The sequence below is a fragment of the Perca fluviatilis genome, chromosome 19, assembly GCF_010015445.1.
Source record: "Perca fluviatilis chromosome 19, GENO_Pfluv_1.0, whole genome shotgun sequence".
Taxonomy (NCBI): domain Eukaryota; kingdom Metazoa; phylum Chordata; class Actinopteri; order Perciformes; family Percidae; genus Perca; species Perca fluviatilis.
Window position 1 is genome coordinate 28877921 of NC_053130.1, and position 24592 is coordinate 28902512.

At 41.8% G+C, this 24592-nt stretch overlaps 1 protein-coding gene across 1 annotated transcript in view; it reads right to left on the reverse strand.

Moving 5' to 3' along the window:
• Positions 1 to 297: 297 nt before the first annotated feature.
• LOC120547949 (sodium/potassium/calcium exchanger 3-like) overlaps positions 298 to 24592 on the reverse strand; it is a 160366-nt gene continuing 136071 nt past the window's right edge. The window contains exons 4-17 of the mRNA XM_039783779.1: positions 19416 to 19490; positions 19138 to 19222; positions 18023 to 18126; positions 17411 to 17485; positions 16572 to 16597; positions 16401 to 16454; positions 14885 to 15012; positions 13649 to 13809; positions 11566 to 11797; positions 8322 to 8488; positions 6914 to 7028; positions 6040 to 6152; positions 3145 to 3210; positions 298 to 1458 (exon numbers count right to left, since the gene is read on the reverse strand). Coding sequence (XP_039639713.1) covers positions 1309 to 1458; positions 3145 to 3210; positions 6040 to 6152; positions 6914 to 7028; positions 8322 to 8488; positions 11566 to 11797; positions 13649 to 13809; positions 14885 to 15012; positions 16401 to 16454; positions 16572 to 16597; positions 17411 to 17485; positions 18023 to 18126; positions 19138 to 19222; positions 19416 to 19490 — 1551 coding nt within the window. The 3' untranslated portion in view covers positions 298 to 1308. The remainder of the gene's footprint in view (positions 1459 to 3144; positions 3211 to 6039; positions 6153 to 6913; positions 7029 to 8321; positions 8489 to 11565; positions 11798 to 13648; positions 13810 to 14884; positions 15013 to 16400; positions 16455 to 16571; positions 16598 to 17410; positions 17486 to 18022; positions 18127 to 19137; positions 19223 to 19415; positions 19491 to 24592) is intronic.

Genomic DNA, 24592 nt, shown 5'->3' on the forward strand with positions numbered 1-24592 from the left:
GTCAGGGGATAAAATGTATTATGCTACTTCACCAATAGACCATATATTATATACTTAAAATAGAAGGATTTTAAACTAAGTAAAGCGCTGTAATGTGAACACATAGTGCCGTAGAACAATAAAATCTGAGCGGCATGCTGGTTGTATTTAGCCGCTACCAGCAGCAAGTGTTTAGTCGCCAATAGGTGACTGTGAGCCGACTACAGGCACCGCCAGATGATGCTCCTTTCAGGTGCCGTGGTAGTGGAGTTTTGCCAGAAAAAGTGAGCGCCATGCGGCGATGACAGTTAACTTTAGGCACCAAAACAACTAGTTAAGTTTAGGAAAAAGATCTTGGTTTGGATTAAAACACACAAACGAGTGTTTCCTGGGTGAAAATATTTTTTGCGGCAAAGTGAATTCCACCCTTTGGCTTGAAAGCGCTGTGTTTTATGTTGACACTAGGTTGTGCTATTTCATATGAGATTATTTTGCGTCGGATATTGCAGTGCATATTTAAGTGTTTTGGCGTGGCTGGCCTAGTGACACTATATCCATGGTATTGAAAGGGGGATTTAATTCTTGCATGTTTTGTTTTGTTCGATCAAACCCCCCTTCCCCTGCTTTTTTCCACAAATCGCACCCTGTTTGTAATGTTTAGACAACATTATCTGCATCACAGAGCTAACCTACACCCTCCCACCCATTTACATCATTGCTTTTATAGTTATTACTCTCAACTAGTAGATCTAAAAGACCTGCCTTTCCTCTCAGGAAAGGTTAGCAGCTAGAAAACATGACTACTTTCACACCTAAATACGGGGAAGTTTCAAAAGAAAAGGTCCTCACGCCAGAAGCAAGCAGTAGTCGGACAGAGAGTTTTTGTTGTTGTGGGTGTACTGTCCTCAGTACTGTCCTGTGTGAGGGTTTGTAACGAGTCAGTCATTTCCATCTCCGCTCCTGAAACTTAATCCTGCACTCTGATTGATCGTGAGCAAACATCTGAGCAGCTCCATATTGCACCGAGTAGAAAGACAGGCATCAGAAAAAGAGTAGCAGAGTGGGACGTCTTCTCATAGACGAGAATAAAAGCAGGAAACAGTGTGTGTGAGTGTGAATCACACCTGTGTCAAACGGTGTTTGCAAATAATTCTTGCTGTTATATTCAGAATGATACTTTCTGGTTCACATTCTATGGTCGGACACCACCCTCATTTAATACTTCACTTCACTTAGAATTCCTTGCAAACACCACTTTTAGTGTGAGTGTGTGCACATATGTTTATTTGTGTGCGTGTGCGTGTGTGTGTGTGTGTGTGTGTGTGTGTCTCAGTCATCCCGGCAGGTTGGCAGGTTGACAAAGGTGAAGATGTTGTACTCGATGAGGCAGGAGAAACACAGGAAGACGGAGTAGAGGAGGAGACACATGAAACCCAGACGCTTGTCCAACGTCCACTTGTTAAGGTGAACTCCCAGGACCTGGACAGACAGACAGACGGACAGGGAGACAGACAGAGGGATGGACAGAGAGACAGACGGACAGGGAGACAGACAGACGGACGGACAAGGAGACAGACAGACGGATGGACAGGGAGACAGACAGACAGACGGATGGACAGAGAGACAGACAGATAGACAGACAGACAGACAGACAGAGAGACATACAGACAGGGAGACGGACAGACAGATGGACAGACACATGGACGGACAGAGATACAGACAGACATAGAGACGGACAGAGAGAGGGACAGACAGAGAGACAGAAAGAGAGACGGACAGACAGAGAGACAGAAAGACAGGGATGTGGGTGAAGAAACAGGCAGGTAAACAGATCAATAGACATATTGAGACAAACACATGGAAAGAGGGTCAGAAACCTGTCAGAGGAATTAGTGATAAGTAGGGATGTAACGATGCATCATGAATCCGTCCTAAATCGATGTTCCAGCAATGTTCCAATTTTAAACTGCCTAGGGCGTAATCTACTTTTGATTTCACTTGTTTGACTTCAGACGTCACTACGTCACTACGTCTCCTCAGTTTCTTTATTTAGTTATTTGAATGTGGGATTTGTTTAGAAAAAATCTAATTAGAATTTCTTTATTTAATTTATGTTATCTGCACTTAATAAAAGAGCAACTGAAATTGCATTTAAAGGTCCCATGGCATGAAAATGTCACTTTATGAGTTTTTTTAACATTAATATGCGTTCCCCCAGCCTGCCTATGGTCCCCCAGTGGCTAGAAATGGTGATAGGTGTAAACCGAGCCCTGGGTATCCTGCTCTGCCTTTGATAAAATGAAAGCTCAGATGGGCCGATCTGGAATCTTCTCCTTATGAGGTCATAAGGAGCAAGGTTACCTCCCCTTTCTCTGCTTTGCCCGCCCAGAGAATTTGGCCCACCCATGAGAAAGAGAGAGAGACATCATGGCTTGCAAACAAGCAAAGTGGCAGTTGGTCAAGGCCACACCGCACCCCTCCACCTTGCCTTTTTCTCCTCCTCTTCCAATAGCTACAGACACAGAAATGGCACATCCTAAGGAAAGCTCATTGTGGGACTGGCTCTAGTGGCTGTAATTCTGCTCCAAGGCTGAATTTTGGGAAAGAGACTTCAGATACAGTATTAGGGGACCACTAAGGTCTATATAAAAGAGACTTCAGATACAGTATTAGGGGACCACTAAGGTCTATATAAAAGAGACTTCAGATACAGTATTAGGGGACCACTAAGGTCTATATAAAAGAGACTTCAGATACAGTATTAGGGGACCACTAAGGTCTATATAAAAGAGACTTCAGATACAGTATTAGGGGACCACTAAGGTCTATATAAAAGAGACTTCAGATACAGTATTAGGGGACCACTAAGGTCTATATAAAAGAGACTTTAGATACAGTATTAGGGGACCACTAAGGTCTATATAAAAGCATCCAAAAAGCAGCATGTCCTGGGACCTTTAATACAATTGCATCAGTTTCACTTTTGATAAGAAGACACATCTGTTGTTTTGCAGTTTATATAAATAAAGGAATATTTTTCAGTCATTTGTCCGCAGCTCATTCTGTAAAATAAATCGTGAGAAAATCATATTGTGAACTTAAAATCGTGAATCATATTAAATCCCTACATCCCTAGTGATAAGACATGCTGTCATATATACTCACAGTCATAAACACAGATGCCAGCAGGAGGCCCACAGAGAAGATCAGTCCTTTACTGTTTAGTTTGATCTGCAACAAGATCATGTGTGAGACATTAGTACTACGGTAGTACATCACTTTGAAGACAAATAAGTAGAAAAAGAACAAAAACAACTTTTGGAATGATCTTAAATTAATATTTTTCCTCTACGCTCTATAAGCGGAACTGAGGACACTCATTGTTGAAGCTTTGTAGGTGGAATTCTTTCCCATTCCAATGTACGACTTCAGTTGCTCAACAGTCTGGGGTTAGGGTTAGCCTTAGCCTAACATTACCCCTCCTCACTTTGTTTATGGTCTTAACCCCGCTTGCCTGCACTTCCGGTCAGCAGAGCTGTGTTGATTAACCTCGGCAGTGCAGTAGTATTCGGTCTCGTAACAAAATCGACCGCGACATTTGCCACATGCTGCGGTACTGCTCCCTCACTTGGGCGAGAAAGGTTACGTTAGAGACGCGAAGAGAGGAGACCGCTTCTTTGAAAAAAAAAAATCCATATAGGCTGCTAAGTGTATAAATCTTACCTCGTGAAAACAAATAGTGCTTTTGTGAGTGTCTTGAGCTCGTCACAACTAGGTGACATTTACAGGTGTACAGACTTGAGCAGGTGAGGTAAAACATGAACTGGAGCCCGGTGCAGAAGCCCCGCCCAAAGAAAGCAGCGATCGAGGGCGTGACAAAAATAATCATTGACTAATCGAAAAAAAAAAAAATCAACAGATTAGTCAACTACCAAAATAATCATAAGTTTCAGCCCTACTATAGAGCTCAACAGTGACCCCCCCACTTTTTTGACTCTATGGGCCCTATCTTGCACTCAGCGCAATTGCCTTTGTACACCGACGCATGTATCATTCCTATTTTGCACCCAACGCACAGCGGACTTTTCCCTCAACAGACGCAGGCCGGTAAATTAGGGAATGTATTTGCGCTCCCGGGGGCGGTTCAGCAAAAAGAGGAGGCGTGTTCCGGCGCAAATTTTGCAGTTTCAGAAAACAATTCTGCCACTGACCAGGAAAAACCTGGTCTAAAGTCAGTGGCGCTAGTCTAAAGTCAGTAGCGCGTTATTCAGATGCTATTTTAGAGGCGCATGCTTGGCCATAATGTAGCGTGAAAAAGAAAAATATTACTGAAAATGCGCTTCAGATGTTTGGATAGGTCAGGAGGAACTTTACAGAACAGTCCTCAAAAAGTCGCAGCATTCTTTGTGGCTTGTTGTGTTTTACACAACATTTCCATGAATCATGGATGTGTTGATGACATAAATGAGGAAATATTAGAGGACTTAAGGAGACGTGATGTTGAACTACGGTGGGATTGGACACTCTGGCGGAATCTGGTCCGGGAGTAATGCGCGATGCGCTCCTGGTGGAGCGGGTGGACGGAGATGGAGTGGGGGGAGGAGGAAGGGGCACAACAGGTCCAGGTGGTGCGTTTGGAGGCCCATGCTCCATGGCTGCAGCAATCCTCTCCAGACTTGAGGAGATGCGCCCGACAGGCCGCAGCAACATCGCCACCCGGCCAAGACGGGCATTTATTACTTTTCTGCATCCCAGACAGCTCCAGCTAGCGTGTGCCAGGCAAATCCGCCGTTATAATAGCAATCCGCCATGGAACAAGCGCGCCTGCTCTTAAAGGGAATGTGAGATGACGCTCTGATTGGTTTATTGCACATTATGCCCAAACCACACCTAGCTACTTCAGACCAACCCATTTTAGATTTGCTTCGGGCGCAAGAGTCATTTATCCCGCCGGTGTAATAGCAACAGCACCCGAGATCCACCCACAAAGCTACTTGCGTTTCACGTTTGATACTTGCGTTTCAGATCGTTGAAATAGGGCCCTATATGCTTATATAAAGAGTTTTGAGCCTGGAACCAAGCCAACCTGCTTTGTTCGACTGCTATGTTTGTGCTGTTTTTTTACCTAGAATTGTGAGTGCTAGGATCTTGTCTAACTTTCAGTTAGATGTACTTTTCTGATTTACTTCTACCTGTTTAGGTATTTAGGCTGGTGTGCGAAGTGTGTTGTTGAGCTATAAATAATGATAGTGTTCCATTTACCTCGGAACTCGGAAACCGGAGCTGGGAATGACATCACACTATGCGTTCCATTTACATATCGGATTTTTCATTGTGGGGTTAGCTATAGCCAGGTTAGCCATTGTTAGCAATACCAGTTAATAACAACGCATTACGCTGTTTTTTGTGCATACAAACAGCGTAACAACATGTCTACAGATAGAAGAAGGACAGGACTGTGTGTACGACTGATTTAGTGAGATACAAATAAGACAGAAGTGCTAATAAACTGTATGTTACTACAGCTTTCACTACTGTTGATGCACGGAGCATCCATGTTGGATTTTGAGCTCGGGGTATTGCAAGGTTGTCTGACTTCCCAATAGGGCTGCACAATTAATCAAATTTTAATCACGGTCACGCGTGATTGAGCGATATTTAAATCAGAGTTGTTCCCTGCACGGCGCAGCTTAGTTTAGATGTAGACAGTCACAGAGGACAGAGCAACGTGAGGAAAATTCCACAACAGATAGCAGTCGGTCATAAGTCGGTCATAAGTCGGTCACAAGGTTCACCAGTTTACCAGTAAACGCAATATTTTGTCCCGTGTTTCCGACTTTGACCTCGGACCTCTGAGTAATATTGGAACGCACTATGAGTTTCTATTGCTGAACTATCACCAGCTTTGTTTGACTCATTAGCAGGGGTGTGACCACCACAGTTAAACTTTGGTATTTAGCTAGTTTCAAAAGGCCGAAACCTTTTTACAGAGGTCATATCTGTGGCTGTGTGAGCAGATGTGTGAGCAGTGTCATGTACATTGAGGAGTGTGCTACTTACATCAGAGCCGTAGTTGATAGCCAGCGTCTGCAGGGCCCAGGGGAGACCAAGCCCCACCAAGATGTCAAACACGTTACTGCCAATTGAGTTGGACACTGCCATGTCTCCCATTCCTGATCAAAGATGGAGTTGTAAAGCAGAAGAAACAGAGGGAACAGGAAAGGAGAAGAAAGAAGAAAAGTGAGTGAGTGGACAATGAGGAGACAGGAAGTGACGCTATGTGTGTGCGTGTGTGTGTGTGTGTGTGTGTGTGTGTGTGTGTGTGTGTGTGTGTGTGTGTGTGTGTGTGTGGGTGTATTTGGGAGTGTCGTTGGGCATATCTCTCTGAGCTACACAGAAACAAGCGGTTTTAAAGCGACAGCGGCTACAAAGCGAAGGACGGACAGCTAAACTGCGGTGGCGAGTGTGTGTCTCCCAGCAAGCAGTCAGACAGAGCCGTTTAAATATTTGATGACAGGAGCAAGAATAAACACAGATGAAAGGATGGAGGAAGGGACCCTGTCGGGCTGTCTTCTCTCATCACCCCCCCATTCTTTTACAGTCTCACCACAGGGACGGAAGAGGGACAGCAGAAAAAGATGACGTGCCTACACACACACACACACACACACACACACACACACACACACACACACACACACACACACACACACACACACACACACACACACACACACACACACACATATACACACACACACACACACACACACACCATCCTCCCCAGCCATCTCCTCCCCTCTCTGGCTCTTTAACAGCGGCCTCACTTTGATTCTGTTGTTTGGCCTCCCTCGGGCTGTAGGTGTGTGCGTGTGATTGTGTTAAATGACAGCTTGGTAACCTGTCGTCCTGTTGTGTGTGTGTGTGTGATTACCTTGTCTTGCCACTATCAGGCTGGCCATGCAATCAGGGACGCTGGTGCCGGCTGCCAGGAAGGTGATGCCCATGATGACATCAGGAATACCGAGTGTGAAGCCTATCACTGTTACCTGACGCACAGACAAAGAGAGACAGAGACAGACCTTTACTGCTTGTATTTTGGCAGTTGTCTTTGTGTTAGAGAGACAGGAGAAAGATGAGACAACTTGAGATGGGCTTGGAACAGAAAATGCTGTTTACAATGCTCATTGTGGTGGATAAATGGGTTAAACATGAAGCGCTTTACAATTTGCCTCTCATTCATCCATCCACATAAATCGATGGTGGCGCAGCCACCATGCAAGGCGCTGGCCTCCGCATCAGGAGCAACCTGGGGTTCAGAGCTCAACCTCTACTGCTCTACCTCCTGAGCCACAGTCGCAGTCACTACTTCACTCTCAGCACTACACTTCCATCGGTCCACACCTATACACCTGCCATGTGCGAAGTTGGTTGGATGAATGCTACTTTTGTTAGTAAGTTTGGTCTTTAACCTTTTTTAATTGGTATTTATTACCTGTATGAGCTTTTCCAAAACATTTGGACGCAGATATGGTAATAATGATGCTCCCAAATGTGAAATAGCTTTTTTTTTTTTTTTATTGAAAATAGTAACATGTTCTGACAAAGGACCCCTTAACCTCCCGCCAAATACGCACACCTAAGTCTCCCACAAACCTAGGCAAAACACTGGACATGTATTTGGATCTTGGATCAGCAGCATTCAGTTGCTTTATTTCAGCTACTTATTTTAGGACTGATTGGTGGGATTGCTGTGATGTACACACGGCGATACATTGGTAAGAACAAATTATGTTTAACTATGTATATCCAGCTAATTTAAAAAGCTCACATTACTGTATTGAGTCAACGGTTAACTTCATTTAATATGGTATGTGGCGTTATCATTTGCTGGGTGCAAATGTTCCACCAAAACAAGTCCCTTCCCGAGATTATTTTGCAGAGCCCCTGCGTCTGGAACTTAGCGATTGTGATTGGTTCAAAGAAATACATTTTTTTTCTGTTATATCAAGGAATGTATCTGTGGAAGGGCCAGACCTATGGGGTTATGTCTGGCAATGCGAGGCAAAATGTGCTTTTTTCATGTTTTCACTAATGCTCCAGTTTAATTTTCTTTTTCTTTCCATTCCAGCCAATCTTCTATTCATTTTTTTTTTTATATGGCTAATGGATACTTTGTTAATTTCACAGGTTAATTGCTACACACAACATTAAAGATTTAAAACAAATGTAAATGTATAAAATCACACAGGCTATGGCAGAACGGTATATCACTGAGAAGGTATGTTTTTATCCCCATCTCTGCCAGTTTGCCTTCCCCTCTTTTCTTCCCAGTCTCTCACCATCCAGACCATGATGTAGGAGAAGGCGGCGATCCACAGGGTGGAGGAGAAGAAGGATAGCATGAAGTAGTTTTCCCAGCGAGGCTTGGCGCAGTTGGGGACGGTGAAGTAGAGCAGCAGACACAGAGGCCAGGCCACCAGCCACTTCAGCTTGTTAAACACACCCGCTGCAAACACAAAAGATAGGAGACACAGGGCTAGATTTACTAACACTAGCGCAGTTTGCGCTGCGTCCGTTTATGCGAGTTCGGTAATAGCGCACGCTATGCTTCCACAGTTTGCGTAGTATTTATCAACCCTGACACCCATCAGGCAATCAGCGTCTTTCTCCGCCCACTATACCATAAATTGCGCCGTAGCAAAGCGGTACTGGTGCTATGATATGGCTGCGATATTCCCACTGCTGATGCTATGACTGTTTGAAATGATCCTGATGCCAATATTTGTAATGTAGCGAGGAGTTTAACAACTGCTGGAATGGGATGTGAACGCTGAGTGGGAGATTCAATTTCATCTTTGATTTCTTCCAGTAACTCTAATATTGCATGGCTGCTTGATCTGTAACGCTAAATTATGTTGTGTTCACTGACAAAGTGTGATTCTTGTGTTAAAAATATTTTCAGCCTCGCCTATGTCTTCGTCTTGCTCAAATTGCTGTTGCCAATTCACCAGCGGCATAAAGGTCTACGAGGAAACTCGATTGCGGCTGGTTTAAAGAGGCGGAGAATTTCCCCCGCAGAATAGAGGCGCGCTCTTACTGACAGTCTTTGTAAATACCACGGAATATATAATTAGGTGCACTTTGCGATTATCCTCCCACCTTTTAGAGTGGAACTCCCACTTTCCCCACGACCCTCCCACGAACGCATATTGAAAGCGCAACTTGTCTCTTCTCGCTCATGTGGCAGACAATCTGCGATTTTACCCAAGTGCGCCCTGTTTATAAATAGCCCGCATCGGTTACGTCCGTCTTTGCGACCAATTAGCGCCTGGAAACAGGCGCAAACGGCTTGATAAATCTAGCCTACAGTGTCATGGCTCAGATACATGGAGGCAGGGGATATATACTATGTCCCGTCAAAATCCACCTCTTGGTTTCTATTGGCTGATTTGTCATGACATTTTCCCCAACAAGTTGTGTTATTTCCGCGTCTACAAATGTCTACAAATGTCTACAAATGAACTGTCAACTTGATGTTGACGCTGTTTGACACCTGAAAAAAGACAGAGCTGGTCCAAAGAGAGGAGCGCAAAGGTCTCATCTTTACCTTCAGTCGGGCAGCTAAGTGTTTAGCGTTTTTAGTTTTCAAATGCATAAGCAAAGCCAAGCTCTGCAATCCCTAGACGTAACGAGAGTAATTAAGATTTCCCCAGGGTTGTGGTTGTGCCGTGACACTAAGTTAAACTGATGTCCACCCCTAAGAACAGTTTGCAGTCCTATTCTGTTTTAAAAAAAAACTTCTGTCCATATAGCTTTGAAATGTAGAGACGTTTGCGCTTCATTGTTAGTATCGGTAATAAAGGATGTATGTTTTTGCAAAGTGAGACACAGGTGAACATTGTATGGTTAAATACAGCGCTTTCATAAAGGCAAGAATGCAGTAGTATGTTAACAAGTTAATTTAAAAAAGGATAAAAACTACTTAACATGCTAAACTGTTTCTACTCCCTCCCTCTGCCTGCAGCATTCCCCCCGCCCCAACTCCTGCCTCTGTCCCTCTCCTGCTTTGCCTGGAAACCGCACTGGATCAGCTCCGCTCTCCCCGGCTCTCTGGACTGTGACGGTGCCTGGCTTCCCTCTGCCATTTCCCCTCTCAGCCTTGAACACCGACTGCCAGCCTCAACCCTCCCTTGATTCCTCCTCGCCTAGCCCCTGCTCTCCTCTGGCCACAAACACTCTGCTGCCAATTCTCAACAAGTAACATCAGTTTGATCCCTTGTTCCAAAACTAGCCTCCGCCTCTGTGTTCTGCACTTGGGTTCTCTGAACTACCTCCCGTGACATAAAGTGCGTTCCATTTGTACTCAGAAGTTTGATTTTCCGATGTCAAAGTCAGAAACACGCCCCCTGACCTCGGATTTCCAAGCTCGGAACTCGGACAACCACCGAGTACCGCAAGCTAAAAATCCAACATGGATGCCCCTTGCATCAAACAGTTGTGAAAGCTGTAGTAATGTACAGTTATTAGCACTTCTGCCTCATTAGCGTCTTACTAAATCAGTCGTACACACAGTGCTGTCCGTCTGATATCTGTGGACATATTGTTATGCTGTTTGCATGCACAAAAAGCAGCGTAATGCGTTGTTATTAACTGGCATTGCTAACAATGGCGAACCTGGCTAGAGCTAATGAAAACAATGAAAATCCGACTTGTAAATGGAACGCATTCAACTCGGGTGTGACGTCATTCCCAGCTTCGGCGTCCGAGTTCCGAGATAAATGGAATGCACTAATAGACATTAGAGCTGTCAGTCTTCCTCTATAATTCCTCGAATTTCATTTGTAATTTTTTTTTATATTCAAATAATATTCAAATATTTAATGCTCATATACAATCTGTTATAAATATGTACTCCACTACTCAGGCTTATGCATTGTCAATTCCACTATAAGCATGTGATGTGTTGTTACACATTCTGTCCACTAGAGGGACTTCCAACATTAGCCTGGTTTTGAAGGGGGGATCTACGTGCTCTATCTGTATTTCTGGCACGCTGCTCTCTGTTTACATTTTTCCATCACGAGCACACAGTGACAAACACAAATCAACAGAGAACTCTGTAATGAAACATGATCTAACATGTGTATAGATCATCACCCTCTGCCTGAAACGCTCCATTTTAGCACCTGTCCCTTTAAGCCTCCCTCCCGAAAAAACCCAGTCTGCTCTGATTGGTCAGCGTTTTCAGGTCTTCTGCATCTGCACTCTCGGAATCTCTGCACCATCATTGCAGCCGGGGAATGACTGTAGCAGCACTTTATACCTATTTTATATATATTTTGTATAGCTGTGACATCACAACCGCACAGAATTCCTGAAGGCATGTTCAAAGGCACAATTTCGGAATACAGATGTGTGCATTTCTCTGTAGATTGTCATTTTGATACTTTGACAGTATTCATATAGTACCTCGACCTGCTTTATAATCAAAAAGACATTATTTTTACAATATGAGACCTTTAAACAAAAGTGACGCAAAATAAATAATTTGCAATAACACACAGATGCATCTCCAGCAGGTACCTGGGCACTGGAAGGGTACCAAGGGTCCCTCTCCTTCCTCTTCTTCTTCCTCTTCATCATTCTCGTTGTTCTCATTGTCCTCGGTCTCCGTCTCGTTGCCCGCCTCTTGGTCGTCTCCGACATCCCTTTCAGCCTTGGACAGCCCATTTTCTATGCCCCGCCTACTTCTTCCTTTCACTGGAACATCCGAGTCACCGTTGGTCAAAGTCCGGGTGTTGATTAGACGCTGCCTCTGTATTACACACACACACACACACACACACACACACACACACACACAGAGTTAGTTTAGTTTAAGTGTTTCACCGAACATAAAATACAAATTACATTGAAGAAATACAAAAATACTGCACGTGTGAGGGTGTGGTAGAAACCTGTAATGGCCTAGGACACCACCAAAGGACATGCACAAATGTAGGTCAAACTAAAAAAATACAAATCTATCAGTATGTTATACAAACATACTGATGGAACACCCTGATCATACAGCAGCTTCATTCATCAATATGAAATTCAGACTTGGGCAACAGATTGCTATATTTACTGGGAAAAAAAAAAGCAAAAATTCATCACTTTGTGACACTTGAAGTTGAGTTTTTTAGCTGTTTAGCGTGACACAGTTGACTGGCTCATTAGCGATCTAGGCTCTAGGTTTTCCTCTGGTGGATATTTGTTTGGTAGGACAGTCAGAAAGATGTGTGTCTTTGTTTGAAGTCAAAAAAGAGACTTTAGTTATAAGCTAATGTGGGTTGCAGCTCAGTCTGTGGCTCTTTGTGTGTCATGTCTTACGCTCGGGCTGAACACTTCAACACTTTTATTTTGAAAATGCAATTTGAAAGAGTAATTTCTTTGATTGCAAAAGTTGCAAATTTCAACTATAAAGTTGCGTAATAAATAGTGTTGTAACAAGCTGTAGCTAGTGAAGGTTTAAGCTAGCGTCTATCAATTTCATCGGCTATCATGACAATGGGCACATCCACTGTTTATGCTTGGCAAAAGATTTTTTGTGGAAGACGAAACAGCACTCTGTATCATGTCTTTATGTTTGGAAAGATATGCAGTGGGCTGTTCATATATGACCAACAGAGTGGTGAATCTTTTTCTACAGACAAGATCACATAAATGTCTGACAGCTAGCTCAGCTGTGTAAATGACAGCTGGTGAACAGAGTTGTCAGAATCTCCCTTTAAACATTTAGTCAGATATTATTGGTTTAATCTTGTGACCTTAAAGATTTCAATTGAGACATCCAAGATACAGGGCTATTAAGCAGCTCATCCTGTCTGTGAAGGTAATGTTAGCACTAGCTTAAGATGCTATGAAGCAGCGCTGTTGACTGTAGGTGTCATCAGTCGATATGGAAACATTGTAGGATGTGAATCACTAGGTAACAAAAGCTGAAAATTCAGAAAATCCATGTTATGTACTTCTTTACAAATGAAATAAATGCATCCTTCTTAGAAAATAATTCATTTTTAGAAATGTCTCATGATATATTGTCTCTATAAGTGGATTATTCAACTTTTGTTTTTGTTAAAGAAGGAAAAGAAAATCGCTATACTCAACACTATCGAATCGCAATACTTCTACAATCACCAATATATGAAAATCGCAATAAAGATCAAATTGGCACCCATGTATCGTGAAAGAATTGAATGGGGACAAAAGCATATTGTCCCAGCACTATGAATAACTAGCAGTTTGTCATCATTACAATAACCGGCCAAGCATGCAGCTGTTCCTGCAAACATGTATGAAGTAAAATATTTGAGTAACTATCTGCAGAGGAAAAACAACTGCATCCTGGGTGGAGTTAGCACAGATGTCTACATCATGTCTTCACTGGTCCTTGAGAAATGTACAAAAACACTTAAGGCCTAGAATCCTCAGTGGTTGAGCAGATTTGTAGGGCGGTGCCTCGCGCAGCACCAGATTACCTTGTTAAAGAGGCTGTCTGAAACACTTTTCCCTCCAAGGCAAAACACACTGCAGTCTGCTTCAAACTGGAAATGGCAGCAATTTGTTTTGTCTCTCTTTATTTCGATCAAAAGTGCAGCTGTGGTGCGCCTGTGTGCATCCTGACCTCGGTGATAAGCATGCGGGAAGCCATGGTGAGGCGGGTTCTCGGGGAGAAGTGACTGGTGATCATGATTCTCATGCCCGCCTCGGAGAAGGACAGCTGGTGGGGGTACGCCGACATCAGCTCGTCCACCATCAGCACCGACGGCTTCCTGTGGTGGTTCGCTGCAGGACACACACACACACACACACACACACACACACACACACACACACACACACACACACACACACACACACACACAGTACATACACACACACACAGGTAATTACACAATATACACAGGCACTTATGCTTATGCTGCTACCTATATTCCCACTGTACTTTATAATTTGTATGTATTCATGTTGACACTGTATGTTATGTTCACACTGCACTACAATAGAAATAGTTTAATCTTTAGAAACACTCTTTTAAGTTAATCTTACTTTACTTCTACTTAACATTTTTATTTGTTACTGTAGCTATGTTACTTTATGTTACTGTACACTTATTGACTTGCTCTTTTCTTACTCTTATTTTACCTTGAACTGGACTGTGAGCAACTAAAACTAAACAATTTCCCTTAGGGGATCAATATTCAAAAGGGGATCAAAAGTATTCAGATTCTGATTGAGTGGACTAATATGAATGTATCTAACTATCTATCTATCTTACTATAAATCGAGGAATGTCTGTGTGTGTTGTGGATGATCTTGTTGTCAACACTTTGGATAATACACTTTTTCTCTTTCTTCAGTACCAAGTATGGAGATGGAGCAGGGAGGTGTTATTATGGAACCCACGCAACTTCTAGGCAAGAACTGCTCTTCAATAGCATTCACACGCTACTATTGGCCAGGCGTCCATGCTTACACAAGGTAACATAACCCGATTTGTTCAGGTCCTATCCCCTGAAAAATCGGCTATCTTAACCTTAACCACTCAAGGTCAATGCCTAACCCCAACCAACTGAGCTGCTTCGTAGGGCGGGACTTGCCTAGAAGTTACGTGGGATCCATAATAACGCAGCAGGGAGCCATTTAGCTTAGCTTAACATAACAAACGGAAGCAGAGGGAAACAGCTAGCCTGGATCTGTCCTGAATTAAAGAATACATTGACCAATCCCTCACTACTAAACATGTATTTCTTTTGTTGAAGTGGTAAACAAACTATTTCCTGGTTAAACAACAGTTTATCCATCTGCCCAGTACTTATATGCACCCAGCTGTTGAATCCTTGTAAAATATAAAGTGTACCTTTCTTCAGTAGAACAGCGGTAGCATCACAGCCATCGTCTAGCTCAGCGTTATTGGCCGCTCCGTTCCTTAAACTAGATGGGTTCTTCTTCCGCCTCTCCAGGAAACGAACAATATGGGAGTTCATCCTGAAACAGACACATTTATTTAATTATCTCAACATTTATATACAGCATCTGTGAATCTGCCCCATGATTTGTGATTTTTGGATCACAAAACACTTTGCAGTTACTTACCAGTTTTGTTTGACTGACAACAGATTTATCGTGCTCCAATGTTCATCTACATTTGATATTTTATGTAGTGTCCTTTTTTCCTAAATGTTTCCATCAACATTAAATAACACTTTTTATTCCCAGGCCACAGTCAATTCAGATTGGCTGCGCGGTGTGCATTATCTTCAGCTAACTGAAAGGCTCTGTGTTACTGTACGTGCCGTGGTTTTTTGTGTCTGGGTTTTGTGCTTTGATCCTCTCCAGGTGTGCGCCCCTGCCGGTGACATCACACCCGCGAGCTGAAGCTGCTCAGCTGTGATAATCAGGAAAAAGCAAGACGTGGCCTCGCCGAGCTTCAGCAGCCAGTGTGCCAGACGACTGAGTGGAAGCCGTGTGTGTTGCTCCAACACGGTTGTGCTGTGAAGCGTTGTAGTGTTTATTAGAATGTGTTAACCGAGTCCTGGTCGTTACTTTGTTAAAAACTTCGCTCTTTAGTTTACTTTTAGTGATTAATATTAATCTTCGGTTTTTGTAGAGATCGCTTTCAGTTGTTTGTGGTGTTCCTTGGTTTAACAATAAATTACTTTACCCTTGAACTGCTTCCACCTGTCCCGTGTCCCCCCCCCATCCCCCCCCACTGGGTTTATTTAATTGTTAGTCCTCATCTCCTAGGGTGGTTTCACACCTGACATATTTAGTTCGGATTAATCGCACTAGAGTTGGTTTTACCCCTTGGTGCGGTTCTTTGGGCATTTTGGTACGGTTGGATTTTTCCAGGTGTGCAACGAAACCGAACCAAGGGGAAATCGCTCCAAGTTTACAAACTCATCAACTGATTTGGACCAAAGCAAACAAACTATAGGTGTGAAAACGCCAGACAATATAGGGACATAACACTCTGACATAGAGTCATCATCTGCATTCTAGTTTAATACTTGTACACAGGTTGACTCAGAGAGTGCCAACACATTGTTTCCAAAAAGAAATAGTTACCAAAAGTTACATTTTGGCCATGGTATAAGTGGGATAATCCAATCTCACCCATTTGATTTGAAAAATAATGTGCAGAACCTGACCACGACCTGCTTTACAACAACTTTTAATGTGAATAGGCACTGACACAGCAATATGGCTCTCGGAGAGCATTCTGACTGGTGAAAACTAACAAGTTTACACTGATATGCTTTGACAGGTGACTGCAATCAGTGGATTGTGGCCGCTGTTTTAAAGTACCCTTATTTTGTCAATGAGTATTCTTTAAGAAAAAAACATAAGGTGTTGAACTTAATTATAGTACTTACTTCATGATCAAAATGTAGACGAAATACATCAGAATCAATGTGAGAGCTTCCCACCTGCAACGTACAATGAATTTAGCATGTGAATTATTCTGTAAATTACAATCTGAGACATGCAGTTCATTCTTGTGATTAATTTTAAACAATCAACATTTATTTAAAAATTAGACTTACCAAACCACTTTTTCGTCATAGATGAACTGTAATATGGAAAAGTGGAAAATGAAGTGAAAGTGAAAGTCCTAGATTTGAATATGTAATTCACACAGCTGTCGAAATCCCACATGTTGTCAACACACAAAGGCATAATTACATGTGGACAATCACAATCAGTCCAACTGGTTGTTAAGTTAAAAATATATTCATAATTCTCCTCGCAAGACACTCTAGCATGAATCTTTGTAATTGCAATGTTAAAGCTATAGTGCGTCATTTTTTGTTGCCCCAATGATGAAAGTAATGACAACAACACTGTCGGAGCATCCACATGCCTTAGGTGATCCCACACCACTCCCACCACTCCTCCACGCAGCTGCTAGTAGCGTTTATCCCGTCAAATCAAGGACATGGACTCTTCAGGAGAAGTAATTATCTTGTAATTTAAATTTTACTTCGGTCATTTTAGTTCTTCTGCTGAATGTGTAGCTCTTTTCCTAGCAGTACAATCATTGGCCAAAACATTTCGTGGGTGCTTCTTTGGGTTTTCAGCCATGCCTTCACCTGTTGCAGCACTCCTCTTCCTTTCCAAAGCTAAACGCTGCTGTTGTTCTTTCTCAGCGGTGACGTAAAACGCATCACTTAAGCTGCTGCGTGCGAATGTCACCAGACTACACCATTTTGTAAATGTAGCCATACTGAGAACTACAGAGAGCTTTTTCTGGCGCTGATAGGCTTAATAGGCTTTGTATCAACTCATTTGGCAATGGCTTGAATGTAACTTTCATTAATATAAAATAGTGGCACACTGTAGCTTTAATATGACTGTGTTTGGGTAATATCAAGATGTTCCTTACCACTATAAGAGCAGAGATAGACAGGGTGTAGTACGTAGAGTCTCTGAGCAGAGGCCAGCGGGTGAGACGGATTGCCTGGGAAACAGACAGACAGGCAGACAGACAGACAGACAGACAGACAGACACAGAGGAGTGAGATGATGCAACTGAACTACATTTTTTGTCCTGTTGAGTAACACATCCCACAAGGTACTCACTGCTGTGCACTACTAACAAGATAAACAAAGCTCTGTGTGTGTGTGTGTGTGTGTGTGTGTGTCTGTTTTGGCCTTACATAACATGTAATCTAAATAGGAAAAAAAAATCTTTCAAGTATGTTTCTCTTTTCCTCCCGGGATTACAGCAGTGAACGAGACAGATATGTTTTTCTGACACACACACTTTTGCTGCACTTTTTTTTTTAAAGGTATCAACTTGGGCGTACTGCAGAAAATTCTAAATAAAATATTATTCTTTAACAACGTCGGTCGGCTCATGGATGCATACCTAACAGCGCAGTGTTGAAAATGCTTGGTAATGTTTTTGCATGAATGTTGGGAGGGAAACATGGAAAGAGAGAGAGAAACAGACATAGGTACGTGTGTGTGCGTGTGTCTGTGTTTTGCACTATACCTCTAGGGCGAATATCCCACACACTCCAATAATGCAGAGGATGTTGAAGACGGCCGAGCCCACGATGGTGCCGACCCCGACGTCACCTTTCGTGATGAAAACTCCTGCAGCAGATCGCAAACGCAAATTATCACACTTCCATCTTTATAAATACTATTTAAATAGTTGTACATTTTTATTCCCAACTTGTATATATGTTTGTACATTCTTTCCTTCATTTATTATTTCTTGTATATTATGTATGTGTGCTGTGTGTCTGATATTTTGCTGCTACAGCACTGAAATTTCCCAATTTGGGATCAATAAAGTCTATCTAATCTAATCTAAAGCTATTGGTTCACATCTTTTGGTTGTGTGTATTTGGTGATGTTGACATGGTTCTGGGGTGTGATTGTAGTCAAAAAGCCACCTGATCCACAATGCTATATTAGCCCTGCTAACGGTAACTGAATAATAATTGAGTTTGCATAAAAAAAAAAAGTCTCTATATATTTATGTTTTTTATATTTATGTTCACAGGGACCTTATTCTGAAAAGGTTAATGACATTTAACTTGGGGTAAATCTGAGTGTCACCAGACGTTTATTGGAATAAGAAATTAAAAATTCTGTCACATAAAATTGTATTTTTTCCTGACTTTTCTCTATTTTTTTTCCTTTTTCTGTGAAATATGGGACACATGTACCTCTTGAAACCTCTCAAAATAATTAATAAGAAAAATCTAAGAATGAAAAATTGCAGTTGAACTCATAGATTTAAGTAGTAACAGGCTTAAACGTTTGCAACAAGCCTATTTGCAACTCTCAATCTCTAGAGAAATGTTGTGGAAAACATAGCTATACATTGCAATAAAATACAAATATCTGGATATGTAAATATACTAGCAATAAATAGAAAATACAAATTATTATAACAAAAGTATTATGAGAGTAATGATAACCTAAAATCATAAAATGCACAAAACATTAGTGGAGTAACATTGTATAGTCTACAGTCTGTATAGCTAAAGTTAAATATGGCAAGGAAAAGTAATATTAATCCAGTCTTATTACACAAAATGTGTGTGTGTGTGTGTGTGTGTGTGTGTGTGTGTGTGTGTGTGTGTGTGTTCTCACCAATGACAGAGGTGAACAGTTCAGGAGCTGAACTGCCTGCTGCCATAAAGGTTGCTCCGGCAACATCCTCACTCAGCTGGAGACGCTGGTGAAGAGAGGATAAGAGGAGGACATAAAGAAAGAAGGAAAGGAAAAAAAATGAAAGAATAAATAAAGAATAAAGAAACAAAGACAGACAAACAAGGAAAACACTATTCTTCACAGAAATACATCCCAGCGCATCCCAAAGGGAGTTGTTGTGAAGTGATGGAAGCTCAGTGGAGGCGGTGCTCTCTTACCTCACATATCTTCTCCAGAGACGGGACAAAGTAGTCGTCACACACCAAGGCCAGGGCCAGGAACATGTAGACCGTCTGCACACGCCCACATACGCACACCACACACATACCCTGGTAAAGGGACAATACACAACTGGCAAAGATGCCTGCTGAAAAAACATTTGTGGTGGCTTTCCTGTGGAATAACAGGTTCTACCATCATTCACCTGATGTTAGCTAAACCTAAACTGAGCCTTGATAAAAACCAATTATATACTATAATACTCCCATACATTTTTACCACTTTGAGTTTGTCAAAGAACCTTCATAAACAGTTAGCCTCCCAGAAGCAGTGGTTTATACACCTTATTCCTCGGATAACATACAGTAGCTTATTTAGCTACTTTACTTCATAGAAAGCTCATGAGATATCAGGAAAAATAAAGTCAAGCGTGTTTTATTGAAGGAGATGGAACAAAACCTTGTCTATCTCACAGTCCACATAGAGCATCAAGCTCTCAAATCACCATTCACTTGACTAATGCTAAGCTAACTTAGTTTGTGTCTGCTATCCAAGGCCACTTCTTCAGGGTCCCCCTTCCATTCCTTGATAGTAGACGGCAGAGGTATGATCATGTTATCCTATTTAAAGTGATGGTTCGGAGTAATTTACCCTAGGGTCCTTTGCACCATGACCTCGAGCCAAACACCCCCCCAGAAGCTTTTTTCACCTGGGTCTAACACTGGGCGAGTTAGCGTAGAGTAGCGTTAGCCGCTGAGTAGCTTAGCGTGGGGCTAATGGACCCAAGTTTGTATCTCTTAAATGACCCCACTAATAATGCCCGAAATGATACCAAAGGTCTACACTAGTATATATAGGTTATGCTCTCATAAAACGATGGATTGGAAAGTTTGTAAGTACACCAGAAGTTTATGAACACTTGCCTGCTCTCTTCTGCTCTCTGTTGCTGTTGCTGCTGCTGCGGCTACCTGCAGTTAGACGAGTGCTTAGGGCCGTCTATAAATTACTACACCGAAAAGAGATACAACAAAAATATGTATTAATTTAATGATTAAATAAGGTAATGTCTCCAAACTTACCTCAATTATTACTTGTCTCCTGCTAGTTATATTACAGCACTTACTTTAAAAAATAAGTTAAATTAAAAATATTTTGTTGCATCTCTTTTCGTGTTGTAATTTGTAGATGTCCCTAAGCACACTCGCCTCACAGCAGCAACAACAGCAGAGAGCAGAAGCCAGCGGCAAGTGTTATTTACATAAACTTCTGGTGTACTTACAAACTTTCCAATCCACTTTTTATGAGTGCATAACCTATATATACTAGTGTAGACCTTGGGTATTATTTCGAACTAGTCGTTATGGCCACATTAAGAGATACAAATGTGGGTCCATTGGCCCGCAACTAAGCTATTCAGCGACTAACGCTTAACTCTCTAACTGTTAGACCCATGTGAAAAACTAAGGGAAGCTTCGGGGGTGTTTGGATCGAGGTCATGGTTTCAAAGCCCGGGGGGTGAATTACTCTGAACCATCACTTTAAAGCAAAGGTTTGATATGTTGGGAAATGTGCCAAGAGTTAAATGAGAAGAATGATACCACTCTCATGCCCGTGAAGCTACCTCAAGCAGCCAGCTAACTTAGCTTAGCATCAGAGCTGTATAGTAACGAAGTAGAACTGCTTCACTACTGTACTTACGTACTAAAAGGCTGTATCTGTACTTTACTGGAGTAGCCTATTATTTTTTTCTCCTACTTCCACTTTTACTTGAGTACATATTTTCGATGCGTTTAATACTTTTACTCCGATAAATTTTTTATGTGCTGCATCGTTACTCATTACTGTTGTGAATTCCTTACGCTACGGAGACTGTGTAGGTTACAGTGTGTGTAGTATGTATGTATTAAGAGAACGGTGTGTAGTTACGGCTACGTTAGTTGCGTATGCTAATTAATCCCCAAGATCGCGTCGTGTTTCTTTTCATTACGGTTGTCCGTTCAGAAGTCAGAGACGATGTAAGTTTGTACTCTTTCTATTTAGCTAGTGTTGCAGCAAATGAAGCTATTCTTGAGTTGTTTCAGTCTGCAGTGAGTACTGAATGTTAACCGTTTGACCGTGTGATGTGAAGCTGCTAGTTTATCTGTATGTTGCTAGCTTGCTAACTAGCTTCCTGTTCATCACACGGTACTAGCTAGTGTGTGATACGTTTTTGGGGGCTTTAATCGTTACTGTGCTGGTAACGAAGTACAAATACTTCGTTACCTTACCTAAGTAGAAATTTTGGGTATCTATACTTTACTGGAGTAATCATTTTACGGTATACTTTTTACTTCTACTCCTTACATTTTCACGCAATTATCTGTACTTTCTACTCCTTACATTTTAAAAATAAGGTCGTTACTCCTATTTCAATTCGGCTTGTTTTCATTCCGGCTCGTCATTGTTCAAAAACACACAAAAAAAAACCTATCCAAATCGCTCCATCCGGATAGAGTGAATTTGATTGTGGTTGGATGAGAAGTATAAACATATACCATTCCGACACCCTATAGAGAGCCGAAGTCACGCCCTTCTACTTCGGTCCATCGGACCTATCTTTCGAAAAAATATGAACGAGAGTCAATGGAGAGATAATAATAATTTTTTTATCCCGTTTGAATTGAGCCATGGATTACAAATATGATGTTCGTCAATTTAAAACATTATTTTTCAACCGAAGAAAGTCTCAGTTTATTGTTAAACTGTTGAAGTATAAGACTGTGAAAATACGTAATTAGAAAGACTACACACTTCATGGATGACGTCTCGCTGAAGCTACGATGTCTCTGTGGGTATCGTACCCGGGATATAACGTTACTCTAATGAGCAGAGGATCTTGCTTGTTCTTTTGCTTCTCTGCTGAAAACACTTCACTGGATTAAATCCATCAGTTAAGATAACGTTACGTGTTGTTTAACAGAGCTAAGCTAGCTAGCTAGCTAGCGCCGAGCATCAAGCTAGGTGAGGTAGATTGTGTGAGACGAGAGATGTAGTTCACTGAGCGGTTTCACACAAAACTAAGTGGTCATATACAAACCTACGGCTAACTGAGACTTTCTTCGGTTGAAAAATTTTCTTTTAAATTGACGAACATCATATTTGTAATCCATTTCTCAATTCAAACGGGATCAAAAAATAATTTGCTTCTCCCCGTTCACTACCGTTCATATTTTTTTCCGAGTTAAGGTCCCATGAGGTCCACCGGAAGGGGCGTGACTTCGGCTCTCTATTGGTTTGTACGCGATCCATCGCACCTGCAAAGACCCGGTGCTAATACGGCACCGGTCCTTTAACGACCGTTATCTACCGGAGCAAATAGCAATGCGGATTTCGGTGCCTTATTTAGGTGCCACTTAAATTACTCCGCTTCTCTCTGATGCTCCGAAAACGGACGTTAGAGGGAACTGACACATCGCCGCACGGGACGCTAGTTAACACTACCGTTGGCAGCCGGTAACATTAGCCTACCGTTAGCTAGTAGCTGGAGTAAACACGGTTAAAATGCTGACAGCTTAACGGTGTAAAAGTGTGTCTGTATTTCACTGGAGAGGATTCTAACACCAGACTGTAGCTGCCGTTCTGAAAAACACAGAAGAGATGTGTCACCTTTTTAGCCCTTCTGAGTTTGCAGGTATGATTTTAATATAACATTATTATAGTCATTATGGCCTTTAGAAAAACGTTTTTTGTGGAAGTGGGGTTCCACGTTTTGGGGTTAATCTTTTGTCCTTAATGGCATTTTTTTCCCCTTACATCAGGGGTCTTCAACGTTTTTTAAGCCAAGGACCCCTTAACTTAAAGTGAGATGTAGCAGGGACCCCCTACTACATATTGTATGAAATTAAGTTGCATATTAAACTGGGCCTACAATAACTGTTAGGGCAACCTAAATCCTTCTTACATACCTTTTTTTCATAAGCTATTAAAATATTAATTGTTGGCATGATTTTATAAATCATATTTTAATGTTACATATGTGGCACAGTAAATTTAGGATTAACTGTATCTATGGGCTGATATCTTAGTGACTACCTTACCTTGGCCAGTAAGCCTATCATCAGTGGGAATTTATATTTGCTAATAATATGTTGGAATTATGTTAAGGCATGTTAATATAATATTTTTAAAGACTTTTAAAGAAGAATTTACAATAATTTGGAGGCCCCCTGCATTGACTCTGAGGACCCCTGTTGAAGATCTCTGCCTTACATTACTTTTACTTGTATACTTTAAGTAGTTTTGAAACCATTACTTTTACACTTTTACTTGAGTAAAAAGCTTGAGTTGATACTTCAACTTCTACAGAAGTCTTTATAAACCCAAGTATCTACAGTGCCTTGCGAAAGTATTCGGCCCCCTTGAACGTTTCGACCTTTTGCCACATTTCAGGCCTCAAACATAAAGATATAAAACTGTATTTTTTTGTGAAGAATCAACAACAAGTGGGTCCCAATTATGAAGTGGAACGAAATTCATTGGCTATTTCAAACTTTTTTAACAAATAAAAAACTGAAAAAGTGGGCGTGCAAAATTATTCAGCCCCTTTACTTTCAGTGCAGCAAACTCTCTCCAGAAGTTTAGTGAGGATCTCTGAATGATCCAATGTTGACCTAAATGACTAATGATGATAAATAGAATCCAGCTGTGTGTAATCAAGTCTCCGTATAAATGCACCTGCTCTGTGATAGTCTCAGAGGTCCGTGTAAAGCGCAGAGAGCATCATGAAGAACAAGGAACACACCAGGCAGGTCCGAGATACTGTTGTGGAGAAGTTTAAAGCTGGATTTGGATACAAAAAGATTTCCCAAGCTTTAAACATCCCAAGGAGCACTGTGCAAGCGAGCAATATTGAAATGGAAGGAGTATCAGACCACTACAAATCTACGAGACCCGGCCGTCCCTCTAAACTTTCAGCTCATACAATGAGAAGACTGATCAGAGATGCAGCCAAGAGGCCCATGATCACTCTGGATGAACTGCAGAGATCTACAGCTGAGGTGGGAGACTCTGTCCATAGGACAACAATCAGTCGTATACTGCACAAATCTGGCCTTTATGGAAGAGTGGCAAGAAGAAAGCCATTTCTTAAAGATATCCATAAAAAGTGTCGTTTAAAGTTTGCCAAAAGCCACCTGGG